General features: G+C 44.9%; 1 protein-coding gene across 1 annotated transcript in view; it reads right to left on the minus strand.

The window, feature by feature from the left end:
* Actn2 (actinin alpha 2) overlaps window positions 1-13912 on the minus strand; it is a 68896-nt gene that overhangs the window by 35543 nt on the left and 19441 nt on the right. Inside the window, 4 exon segments of the mRNA XM_051151479.1 lie at window positions 1131-1218; window positions 4197-4283; window positions 5008-5127; window positions 6542-6656. Coding sequence (XP_051007436.1) covers window positions 1131-1218; window positions 4197-4283; window positions 5008-5127; window positions 6542-6656 — 410 coding nt within the window.

A 13912-nucleotide genomic window follows, 5' to 3' on the forward strand; every position in this document is an offset into this window, starting at 1 on the left:
AATGGCCCCTTGGATGCTCAGGTCTGAGTGTACTGCTGAGGCAGGGCCAGTGAGAGTGGGGAATGGGCGGTGTCCCCCAAAGAGTTAGAAATGGAAGAAGACCCCGGAGGAAACATCATTTGGGAGGGCTTGGGTTCATCATGGCTCAGTGTGAGAAGAGAGAGGGGAGTGCAGGCAATCCCACAGGGACATGACATTCACCCTGGCTGCCAGGCTCAGCCCTCCCTGGCTTCTTTGAGACAGGATTATGTTTTCTTTCTCCTCTGTTTGCAAAGCCTATCTTGGAGATATTCTCACATACTTTTCTTTCTAATGTATAATTTTTAAGTATTTCGTTGAGAGTTTCACCTAAGTATACAGTACATTTTATATAATATTCATCCTTACTCCTCAATTTTTCCCAATCCTCCTCCTTCCCTTTCTTTTTAAATAATCCATCAAGTCCAATTTGTTAAGCATGGTTGACCCACCAAGGGTCACTCCCTTAAAGAAACTTGACTCTCCCTCTCCAACAGCCATTAGTCTAATACTTTCCCAACCAGACACACCTCCAGTCTGTCACTGTGTTGTGGCCTTGTCCTTCCTTTCTCCCACTATCCACAGATCCCTAGGAACTCACCACCCAAAGGATGAAACATGGCCAAACCCCTGCTCATGTGTGACAGCGCTAGAGAAGCAAATGGGAGCAAAGCCTGCAGCCAGAGGCTCATGGCGCTCTCACGCCAAGCCTGGGGTTCATTTGTCCTGGTCCCTGTCCTTTTTAAAATGTGACTTTCCCACTTGTCTTCCATTGTAGCAATTAAAGCTGGTGAACTAATCAGGAAGAGGCCAGGGTGCAGGACTCTGGAGTGGTTGCAGAGTCAGCTGGGGTCCCAGGGCCACAGATACGAGGCCACCATTCCTGTCATCATGTCCTGCCACATGCCCCCTTGTTTGCAAACCCTAAGAGACTGTCTCCTGTGGGAGACCTTACACACTGGGAAAATATAGCTCACTCACTTCTGTGTAAGCCAGCCCCTGCACAGGAAGGATACTGGTATAAGGCACTTGGTTCCCTGGCCTACATGGGCTTGGGGCGGGGAAAGGGGGTGAGGGGGGCTGGGCGTGGCCTTGAGGGTCTCAGTGCTTACCTGGTGTGGAAGTTCTGGATGTTCACGTTTCTGTATGGCGCTGTCTTCCTCTGACACCATAGCAGCAGGCCTTCTTTGGCAGATGTTTCTGTAATGAGACCAAGGAAAAGTATGGGGGGTGTGGAGGGAAAACTCAGAAAAAAAAAAAAAAAAAAAAAAAGAAAAAAAAGAAAGGCTACTTTATTTTGGACATATAAGAAGCCATTTGGGGGAAACAGAGACAATGTCATTCTCATAACTACCCCTGAAAAATTAAAATTTAAATTCACTCATCACTAATTTCCAAATTGTAACCAGGGCTATGGGATGTAGCTAGGAATAAAACACCTGCGAGGTTAGTGTTCCTATGGCCCTGAGTTCAATACCTAGCAACCAAAACCCAAGTAACAACAAAGACAAAAATAAAGAAAAAAACAACTGTCAGAAAAAAACTCAGGCCCAGTTCACCGCTGTTATGCTGACTGAGGGAAGATTTGCTGGATTTCCTGTAATCTGCTACTCAGCAGAGGACAAGAGGAGTTCTGGGCCAACCCCAACTCTAAACAAAGCACTTGTGGTTATCAGCGTGTGCCAGTCTGCTGTGCCCACAACCTCTCTCCTTCCCTGTCTCTGGCCCTTATTATCACTGCTCTTTTTCTCCCTCTTCCTCTTCCTCCTCTTCTTCCTCTTCCTCCTCTTCTTTTGTTTTTTCAAGACAGAGTTTCTCTGTGTAGCCTTGGCTATCCTGGAACTCACTTTGTAGATCAGAGAGCTCCACCTCTCAGAGTGCTGGGATTACAGGCCTGTGCCAGGGCATCTGACTTTTTTTTTTTTTTTTCACTTTTACCAAAACAAATTTTTTTAAAGATTTATTATGTATACAATGTTTTGCCTGCATGTACACCTGCACGCCAGAAGACAGCGCCAGATCTCATTATAGGTGGTTGTGAGCAGCCATGTGGTTGTTGAGAATTGAACTCAGGACCTTTGGAAGAGCAGCCGGTGCTCTTAACCTCTGAGCCATCTCTCGAGCCCTTTTAATAAAATTTTTACTTTGCATTTTAGCCTAACAACTGTTGATCACTGTAACTAAATCCTTTTCTTAAATATTTGTTTATTTCTTTAAATTTAAAAAAAGTTAGTGTATGCATGCATGCATGTGCCTGTGTGTGTGTGTGTGTGTGTGTGTGTGCAGGCAGATGTGCATGTGTGTGTGTGTGTGTGTGAAAGTGCATGTGTGTGTGTGTGTATGTGGGAAAGTATGTGTGTGTGTGTGTGTGTGTGTGTGTGTGTGTGTGTGTGTGTGTGTGCGCGCGCGTATATGACATAGTGCGCATGTGGAAGCCAGAGGACAATTTTCAGGAGTCAGTACTCTTTTTCAACCTATGGGTCCCAGAAATCCAACTCAGGTTGTCGGGCTTGGACTGCTCACTAAGTTATCTCACCAGCACCTCTTGCAATTAAATCTGAATGCAGTGCTGTTGACAAATGTCAATTTGACATCCTGAAAATCAGAACTGTCTATTTGTCTCTCAAGTCTCGACATGTGCACCTACAGAATAGGTTCAAAGGCAAGCTGGCCTGCCCATGAGTCAGCCTCCTTTAGCTTGGTAACTAACAGCTGACCTAACCTGAGCGCTGAGGAGAGGCTCTGGTGTTGGTGCTCTAGTGACTCATCAGCCAGCATTCATTAAGAACCACCCACTGCAGCTGGAGAGAAGACAAGGCTCGGGAGTGAAGAGCTCATACTGCTCTTCCAGAGGATCTGAGTTCAGCTCCCAGCACCATGTCAGGCAGCTCACACAACTACGTATAACTCCAGCCCCCGGGGATCCAATCTGCCTTCCTTGTCTCGCCTCCAGGGACACCTGCATTTGCAGGCACACAGAAGTACATAATTAAAAGTAAAATCAACCAAAACCCACTTCTCTGCATACTGTCCTCGGTGACAAGAAGTCTGAAGTGTGTGCCCTCAGAGAACTTTCTGGTTCCCTTAAGAGATTCCCGTTTTAGAACCCCAAACCCATTTGTGTCATCTGAAACATCAAGCCAAGATATAACGACATTTAAACCTCAATTCAGGATCAGAAATGACAGCCCGTCTGAAGAACACAGAGTCTGCAATTGAAAACTCCGCACAATGTGGTTCTATTAAAGTGCATTTCTTCATGCTAATGAAAATAGCAGGATGTTTCCCAAAGATTCTCAATTTATTTAATAATAAAAAAAAAAAACGGTAATTTGTCCTAATTCTGCACTAAATTCTGCACTAAATTGAAATACTTCAACAGTTAAACCCACTTCACAGAGTAGGTACCTTTTTTTTAAAGACTGATCCACACTGATGCATTAGCTGAGCTACGAAGTCCTGTTTTTTGTTTTTCTTCTTTATTTGGAGGGATGTAGAGGATGTTTTGGGGTTAAACAGGGTCTCACTATGTAGCCTTGGCTGACCTGGCACTATGAAGCCTGAAGTATGTTCATACTTGTGAGCCTCCTGTCTTACCCTCCTGAGTGCTAGGGTTATAGGTGTCAAGCAACATGCCCAACTTTTTATTGGGCAACTTGTTGTTGTTGTTGTTGTTATTATTATTATTGTGAGTGCTGGGGGATGGCTCTGTGGTGAAATGTGTTTAACATGTATAAGGCCCTGTTTCAATCCCTAGGGAAGGGAGAAAGAGAAGGAAAAAGGAATAGAGAGGGAGAAAAGGAGGGAAGGACTGAGGAAGGGAGAGAAGGAGGGAGGGAGGAAAGGATAGAGAATACAAAGAAGAAAGGAAAGCCCTCTGCCTACTGCGTTAGTTATTTGTGAACTTCCTAGTACAATGTGCAGTAAGGAAACTCGTGTTCAGCACACCATCTGTCCTGAACACGCCCTCATCTTTTGAAAAGTGACTCCACCCCAAGAATAGAACAGCACTGCCAGGGTCTTTTCCCATATAAATATAAAAATTTTGAAAACTCAATTTACATACCTCGCATTTGATCATGTCAGTGATTGTTCAATGTCACAATATCCTACTCAAATTTTAATTTACAAGCTCAGTTTTCAAATTAGGCAACTGGGTCACCAGCCATGACTTTTACCTTCCACTGAGATGTCCTGAATGGCAAAGCGAAGGATGATGGTCCAGATCATACCCAGGGTCATTTTCACATTGCCATCAACTATTTCTGTGGGTGAGGAAAACAAGTTAATGGGCAGATGACACAATGAGCACACAACGTTTGGCAAGGATGTATCAGAGAGGACATGTCTGTTTAAACAAGCTTTGCAGAGTGCTGGTTGTGTGGCATTTCTAAGCAAGTGGCTGGAGTTTCAGTGGATTCTGAGTTAGTAATTAGCACCAATCTTGCATATGCTTTGTCACTGCAAGCCATCTAGGAGTTCTGGGACTCTACCAGAGGGAAGGCATTCTAATCTCTGTCCTGTCCCCTCCTGCAGTCTTCTCTAAGCAGCAGCTGCAGGATTCAGCATGCATGGCAACAAGCACCTGGACCAGCACCTGGACCAGCACTTGGACCAGCACCTGGCCTTGAACTCCCTACATAACCCAGACTGAACTCAAGCTTATAATGGACCTTAGCCTCTTAGGTTCTGGAATGAAGGCGTGCCTCAGCACCACATTCCGACCTGGGGATCTGTTCCTAACCTAGAGTCACTCAGACATGAGTCTTTCTCATTCCAGTAACACATTTGAAGAAGACAAGCTGTGACTCCTGCCGTTATTATTTTCGAGTAAGTCTAGAACCTGGGCCCGCTCCCAGTACATGTTTTCTCAAGTCTATAAGCAGTGCCTAGGAGGGGTCATGATACAGGCAAGCATAGAGCATGGTGGGAGGAGGAGAGAACAGAATCATGGGCCATGTCCTCCTTAGGAGGCCACCTCTCACCTACCTTCAGCCCCAATAGATACCAGTTTCACTCCCTTGCTGGCTATATAATCCAAGGCTTTGTTGACATTTGCAATTTTGTGGAAGCGCATTTTGCCCCGGTCAGGTTTGGGCAGCCTTTCCCCTGAAGGAAAAAAAGAGAATCAAGTAGAGAGTACTGCCTTGGTTCTGATCAAGGGCTTGAATCCCAGAGTCCAGGCTCCCCTTAAGGGAGATGATTGCTGTACTGCTTCTGACATGTCCCTGGTTTTCCTAAATCACAAGGAGGGAACACAGTCAAGGCCAGTGTGACCGAGTGAGCTATAGCAAGAAGTCCACCACACCCTTTGCAGACATACAAGTGTGGAGTCTGGCCATGAGCCAGCTTTCACATTCATAAAGAGAGAAGTCAGTTAGTGGTCCCAGGAATTCAGAGTTGTTGGCCAGCTGTTAGGGGAAATCAGTTGTCTAAATCACAGAAGTCGTTTCCAGAGCTCCTCCTAGATCTGGTTATGAAGCTCTCTGGATTAGAGCAGGCTCACCATTCTCCTTTCCAGTCACATCTCCTCAAGTCCGCTGTGTGCCCCCCGCACCCCACCCCTGCCCAAGCCTGCCCAGTCTACACTAGCTTACAAGCCCAGGGTGATTTTGGTGCAGTTTCAGTGTCATGTGAAACACGTATATTGGCAGGGACCTGAGGTAATTTATTTGTAGCCTATACTAGGTGGATTAAAGATGAAGCACGTGCCATGGCAGTAGCATACAAGTGTCCATTTTTCTCTCTAGTTTTGAGATGTGCAGTATACCATTTTGTTCTACTGAATGTTTTGAGACCTGATCTCACCATGTACTCTAGGCTGGCCTGCAGCTCCCTATTCAGCCTAAGCTGGCCTCAAATTCATGGTGATCCTTTTAACTCAGGCTGGAATTGTAGAGATCCAACTGTCATGGCTCTAAACATTTTAAGTCCATCCTATACAGAACCCATTCCTCTTTTAGAACAGAAAGAAGGACAAGGAAGAAGAAGAGGAAGGGGAGGAGGTGGAGGAAGAGGAGACTCCAGGTACACTGCTCTTTGAAGAAAGTTTCTCTTGACAGGCATGGTGATGCACACCTTTAATTCCAGCACTCTGGGAGGCAGAGGCAGGCAGACCTCTGTGAGTTGAAGGCCAGCCTGTTCCAAAAATAAGTCCAGTCCAGCCAGGGCTACAAGAGAAACCCTGTCTCAAAAAGAAAGAAAAGAAAAGAAAAAAAAAGAAAAGAAAAGAAAGAAAGAAAGAAAGAAAGAAAGAAAGAAAGAAAAGTTTTTCTTGGCCTTGTTCTTTAAAGAGACATGATCTTAGTGGGTAACCCTGGCTTGCCTGTAATCTGCTGTGTAGACCCAGCCTGGCATGGAACTCAAAAGAAATTCTCCTGCCTTCGTGCTGGGATTAAAAGTATGTCCCACTGCACCCAGCTTTTTGCCATGTTGTTTTCAGCCAAGTTCAAAAGGCACATTCCTCTGCACAGACACTGCCTTGCATGTCATGGTGGGCAGAGTCTGCAGCCTGCACACCCACCTGAGATGACTTCCAGAAGCAGCATGAGCTTCAGGCCGTTCCTGAAATCCTCCTCAATGTTCTCGATCTGGGTGCCAGCTTTCCGCAGGTGTGAATTGCACCAGGCAGTGAAGGTCTGCAAGGAAAACCAGACTCAGTGAGCACAGAGCAGGTGGCGGGCAGGCCTCTCCATCACGGAGCTGGAACTTTCTAAAGGGTCTATCAGACACTGGGGCTCCCTGGGCCTTCTACCGGAAGCAGAATTCGATGGAGAGAAGAATCGGAGATGCAAGGTGAGCACTTCATAAAATCTCTTTAGGGACAAAATTCATTTGTTTATAACTACAACTTGAGGAAATTTTTAATGTTTTATATTTATTTACTTAATTATTTTTGTGAGGGAGAGAGGCACACGAGTACCAGGATGTCCTTATAGAAGTCAGAGAACAAACTATAGGAAGACTTATAGGATTCTCATCGGAGTCTGTCCTCTCCTTCCACCATGTGGTCCCAGGGATAGAACAGGGGCCTTCGGGCCTGGCAACAAGTGCTTTTACCTGCTGAGCCCTCTCTCCCACCCCTCGAGGAGTTTTTACATTCAGTGTAAAGTGCCTTCACAGGGACATCCATGTCTGTGCCTACTGAAGAGCTCTTACCTGAAGGAAAGAGACTAAAAACAAAGACATGCATTTATTCCTTACATTCAGCAAAAGTAAGCTTGCTTGCCAAATAGATACATAAGGCTTAAGTGATGTTGAAATGGCTTTCTGGAGAGGGTGGGTGACATTGTGTAGCACAGAGGAGGGGAGGGATCCATAACCACTAATTACCAATGACTAGTTTATCTCAAAAGAACAATAATTTTAAGTTCTTAGCTAAGTCAATTAAAACAAATTTGTAGTATAGTACATCATTAAAAAAAATAGTAATAACCTCCTACTAACCTATTATAGGCCTTGAGCTAGAATCTATAATTATTGAAGGTTTGTTTTATTTTTAACCGTGTGTGTGTGTGTGTGTGTGTGTGTGTGTGTGTGTGTGTGTGTGTGTGTCCAGATGCCCTTGGAGCCCAGAAGAAGGCATCAGATCACCTGGAACTGGAGTTGCAGATGGTTGTGAGCTACCTAGTGGGAGTGATGGCCCTGTCGTGGTAACAAATTACTAATACAATTTGCAGAGAAAGTGGACTGTACAGTACTGCTGCCCTGAGTTACTCTGTTATTTTTTCAAGCTTCTTTTAATTTGGCTTTCATTTGTGTGCTATTTCCTGCCAAAACCAGATTAGAAATGCTTTGGGCAGCTGCTAGCTAAGAATGCAAACTGCCCCCTGTCTGAACAGCTGCTGGGCTCAGGAACAAAGTGCCTAGCACAATAAATGGCAGGGGTGGGTGGGGGGAGAGGCAGGGGACACCCAAGGAGGGTTAGGACTCATGACAAAAAAAATCAACCTCTCCCAAATAGGCTTCTTCCAAGTGGGCACAGAAAAAAGCACTGTGTCCTTAAAAACAATTCTCCCAGGTAATAAAGAGGACTTTTGACTTTATCAGTCACTCAGTTCAATAACTACATGAAGCTTATATAAAGTCAATGGCAAAATGTGTAAGCATTTTCTCAGATTTATAGAACTCAAATTTGCCCCTAGAATCTAAATGAATAGTTGTTTCTTCTAAACACACTTGAGCTTCAGGTGTGAACATGGAAGTCCCTGTAGATGGAGAAGCTATCAACGAGGTGTGCTCTAGTTCCAAATGGCTGTTGGAACTTAAGATAATTTAATAACAGAAAAAGTAAAGTCAAATGTAGCCTCTGAGTTGCACCAATCATCTTTCAAGTGCTTGGTGTGGAGCGGTGCAGCTATGGAGCGTTCCCAGCATCACTCTAGACAGTAGGCTTGCTATTTAGAGGTAGGACAGCTACAAGAATATTACTGAAGAGTAATCTGTGTTATTATATGTGCTGGGGTCTGGGGTTGCTGCTCATTTGATAGATTACTTGCTGGGCACGCATTAGCTCTGGGTTTGGTCTCCAGTACAAAATAAAAACAGAGACTAACCCAGTACTTGGGAGATAGAGGCAGGAGAATAAGGAGTTCAAGGTCATCCGAGGCTTCGTACAGAGTGTGAGGCCAGCCTGCGCTACCAGAGACTCTGTCAAAACAAAACAAAGCAGCACAAAACAACAAAATTAGGGCCAGCAATGTTGCTCAACAGGTAAAGGGCTTTGCCACCAAACCTAATGACTTAAATTTTCTGAGATTTCTGAGAACCATGTGGTGAAAGGCGAAAATCAATTCCTATAAGATGTCCTTGGACCTCCACATAACACACACACACACACACACACACACACACACTCACGCACGCACACACACACACACACACACACACACACACACGCACACACACACACACATGCACGCACACAATTTTTAAAGAATTTTTAAGAACCAGCGCTACAGAACAACAAAACTACCTGAAAGATGCTCTTATTTGTGTAAGTGACAACATCAAGATTAATTACATGTGTGAGATCTTATGGAATATGAGATCACATAAATATCAACAGAGAGGAAAATATAACAATGTAAACATTTACTGAGCTGCTTTTATTTAGGCTCTATTTAAAAGAGGACAAGCTGTGGTGGTTGGTGTCTTATAATTTACATCCTTTCACTGTCAGAGTGTTCGAAGCACTTCTGGAGATAGCCCCAACGTGCTCAGGATGTCAGCACAGGCTTCTAATCCCCCATAGAACCCTGCGGAGACACTCTGATAAGTCTTTTCATGGGCATACCTATCAGTGGAGGCTTTCTGTCTCATATTACTGTTGTGTGAGTCCAGAAACAGTGTAAGCTAAACAGCAGGGCACAGCCCCAAGAAGCACTCCCATCTGTAGAGTTCCCCAACATGCCAACAAAGGGGGTAACTGAGCACCATGAAAAGGGGGCTGAGATGGCACCATGATAATTGCTAGCAAAGAGGCTAATGCATACTGAAATGGAGTTATAAGGCTTCTTAGAATGTTTAACTTTCTATGTTCAGTTTTAATTGTCACAGCAGCACTGCTCCTAACACAGAGGCTTCTGGGAACAGTTTGTATTCTTAGGATGCGCAGGACAGCAACAAAGCTCTGCAGCCTTCTGACGCGTTCTTTGTAGGCATTCTTGTGCAGTGATATATAAATATACAGCAACATATACGTTTAAGGTCCATGGGAACTGAACCTTGGAGAACTCAAATAGCCTCAATGGTCAGACCACCTTACTCCAGGAGGCACCTTGGAACTAGATGCCCCAGCCAGATGCCCTGTCTTAAAGGAACATGGCTCTATGAGAACTAGACATGGGCCATGGAGGAAAGCCAACAGCCCACCCTAGAAGCTGCCTGGCCAATCTGACATGCTCCACCCACTTCTCTCCAGCTCAAACATCTTCCACCTCTCTATCCCCAATCCTCTGCACCTAGTGATAAGTCCAGGTGTTTATGTATCTCATAAATAGGCATAGAGCTAAGCACAGAGGCATGGGCACGCAATCCCAGTCACTAGTGAGGCTGAGGCAGGAGGATCACGAATACAAGGTCAGTCTGGGATACATACCAATAACCAGCATAAAAAAGGAGTGTGTATGTGTGAGGCAGACATAAAAACATGTTAGAGGGAGGGTTTGGCGACATAGCTCAGGGAATCAAAGCAGTAGCTATCAAGGCAGACTGTGCTTGATTCCTGGAACCCAGATGGTGGACGGAGAAAACTGACTCCTGAAAGTGAGCCTCCAATTTACAAACACACACACACACACACACACACACACACACACACACACACACACACCTCCTTCTTTTCAGTAAAAACATGGTCCAAGTTACCCAAGCTGACATTGATTCACTCTGTAGCTCAGGCAAGTCTTGAATGTGAGATTCTCCTGCCTCAGAATTCTAAGCAACTGGGATTATAGGTTTGAACCACCAGACCTGACTCACTTACTCTGAGCAAAAGGTTCTAAGTCTGTCCCAGAACTTTCATGAAATCTGCACCGTTTCCTCCCCATTCTGCACAGAGAAACAGTGGTAATGTATGAATACATTTCTTTCCTACTCCTTTGCTCAGCTTTTCAGACAGTAACTACCACGCGTGATACACATATAGACACACCCTCTAAAATGACAACTCCTTGGTGTTTTTCTAAATGCAGTGGGCTGGGCTCTACAGAATGAAGGTCAAGGGAAGGCAGGGTTTGCAAATCCACCAACCATAAGACAGCACAGGGGCTTCATCAGGAGCTGTGGAGGCATGCAATGACTCTGAAGTTACATGTCATTACCTTTCCTCGGGGAGCCCAGAAACACACTGTGCCTTCTAGTGTACCCTGACCCTTGCCCTGGCCTGAAGCCTGCAGGTGAGACAGCCAAAATTTCCCAAAAAGGAGCAGGAAGGGTGGGCAGGGAGCTGAACCCAGCCTGAAGTCATGGCTTGGGATTCACATTCTATTTCTGACTATGACATTGTGCAATCATTTGTCCTTCACATCATGATGGTCGCCCAGCTATAACACAGGTATAGTCACTAACACGATCAGGGTTATACAAGAGTTCAAATGGTTATCAAGAGGAGAAACACAGGAGTGAGCTGGCCAGTGCTGCCTGGTAGGATGATTCTGAACATACTCTGACAAAACAACAACAACAACAAACTTTTTGAATTAATTTAAACATATATATTAAAAACACAATTTTGTTAAGCTTATTTGTAAAAAATATTCCATTTACCTATTTATAACAATTGCTTTAACAGTGTCTTTGTTTCTACTTCAAACATTCCTAATTTTCCAAGATCATTTCTGATCAGTTTCCTTGTTCCTGATCAATATTGCAGAAGGGAAGGAAGTTCTAGAGAGTGTGTTCAGCACCTTTGGTGGAGGAGAGGTGGGAGGACAGAGCTCATTCTTGGAAGGGTTTGTTCAGCATTGCCACTAAGAAGGGACACTCTGCTCCCTCAGAGAGGAGGTGGCCTAATCCTCTGAGGGTGGAAACCCTGCCACTCATCCCTGTGGCTGCCACAGGGAGAAAGGCCTGCCTCACTATGACCCTTTCTGACGCCCTGATAGAAGAGCCTTGATAGTGTATATGCCACACACAGAGTGACACTGTGTGGTCCATATGAATGCTACAGGGCCAACCCCAGCCAGCACCTGGAAAGCCACGTTAGAAGCCAACAGTGCAGCTCCTGAAGAGGCATCTGGGATTGACTCTGGCCTCCAGACACATGCATGCATAGAAGTGTAGCAGCGCGCGCGCACACACACACACACACACACACACACACACACACACACACACACACACAGCACACCAAGAAGCTAACAGTGTGGCCTTAAATTTAAATATCCAGCTAATCTAGCTAGATGTCGTGGAACATGCCTTTATCCCAGCATTTGGGAGGCAGAGGTGGGATCTCTCTGAGTTCAAGGCCAGCTTGGTGTAATAGCAAGTTCCAGGGCAGTCAAGTGACACAGAGACTCTCTCTCTCAAACACAATTAAACATTCCACCATTTTGGAAAATATCAAGCAAAGTGTTTTTCTGGCCTCTACTTCATTCAAGAAGTCTCTGGACCCAGAAAGTACTCACAATAGTGACAAAACATTAACCATGAGACTCAGTAATCATCCAAATAGGAAAAAAAAAAATCCACACCTTTAAAGTTGTGCACTTTTCAACTGTTTGTAGATTCTTAAAATTTCACCATTGCAAGATTAGGATGTAACCTAGTGTTAGTGTACTTGTTTAGTTTAGTATGCACAGGGCCCTGGGTTCCATCCTTGGGGTGAAAATAAGTAAAATAAAGCAAAGAATATATAACATCAGGAACATTAACCCTAAGGATCCCACAAGCTGGCTACTATCAATGGCCAGGATGCCTTGAAGTCCACTCAGAACCCTCATGTTCTCATAATTTATATAGCCAGGCACCTAGCTATAGAAGAGACAGTTATTTCATTCTCTGTCCACAAATCACTGTTTAATCTCCAAGATTCTATTAGAAACAGTGGCATGGGGAAGCACAGGTCAGCCATCTCTGACTACAGAGGGAGTTCCTGGCCAGCCTAAGCTACAGTGAGACCCTGTCTTATAAAAGAGAAAGAGGGAGGAAAGGAAGGCAGGAAGTGGGAGAGGGAGAAGGGAAGGATGAGGAGGAGGGAAGGAGAAAGGGGATGAATGAATGAATGAATGAATGAATGAATGAATGAATATGTATGTGTGTGCGTGTGCGTGTATGCCATGGAGTGTATATGGAGACAAGAAGGTGGCTCTCTCCTTCTGCCATGGGGGTTGTGGGAATCAAACTCAGGTTGTCCATCTTGGTGACAAGAGCCTTTACCAATTTTCTAGCCAATATTAGCCTATCTTAACTTGATCTGATAAAAAGTATCCACCTCATCACGTTTGCTACTAAGAGGAATCTTTGCCTATATCATTTTTTAAAAGAATATATTAGTAAGGGGCAATTAAAATATTAAAGCTACATTTAAATCAGGACATGGTTGTAATTCACTGGATACACCTCCTACTCACTGGGCCTTCTTCGTATCACCCAGAGGACCACAACCTGCCCATCCCACTTCAGAATTCCAACTCCCACAGTCTTGGCCATGAATACATTGGAATTGCACTAGCACACACAGCGGCCTTTAGCTGAGGTTTCCAGGGTAGCAATGGCAGCAAATTCAATGATGCGAAGATGTTGCAAGAAGGAAAAGAGAAGACGATCACTGTGGATTCGCTCCAGCACACCTGACCTGGCTGGACTCCGGATCCCTAAGTCTTCTGAGCAGGAATACCAACAAACATCTCAAGGGCTTCCAGAAGCAACCCCATCTTCACACTCAGGAGATGCTGGTGAAATCAACAATGCAGAAACGCAGGGTTCACAGATCTCAGTTGGAGGAAGTGCTTGGATTATAGTGGCATGCCATAACCATTTGTTTGGGGTTTGTTTGTGACAGGGTCTCATGGGTCTCAGGCTGGCCTCAAACTCCCTAAGCAGTCCAAACCAAACTCCTGACCTTCTTGCCTCCAACTCCTCAGTGAGTGTTGGGGTTACAGTAAATCTGATATATGAAGTTCAGGGGTGGGGGTTGGAGACCTGGGACTCTTGCATACTAAGCAAGCACCCTACCACCTGAGACACATCCCTAGCCCATGGTTTTGCTTTGAGACAGGGTTTCATTCTGTAGCTCAGGCTGGCCTCAGATTTGCAATGCCCTTGCCCCAGCTTGCCAAGAACTGGGATCACAGGCATGAGCCACCAAATTTGTTCCTCATTATGATCTTACTTGGCAAACTTTGAAGGTGTAACCAGGTTTTGTTGTTTTTATTTTAATCCAAAAATGTCT

This window comes from Acomys russatus, chromosome 9 (assembly GCF_903995435.1).
Source record: "Acomys russatus chromosome 9, mAcoRus1.1, whole genome shotgun sequence".
NCBI lineage: Eukaryota > Metazoa > Chordata > Mammalia > Rodentia > Muridae > Acomys > Acomys russatus.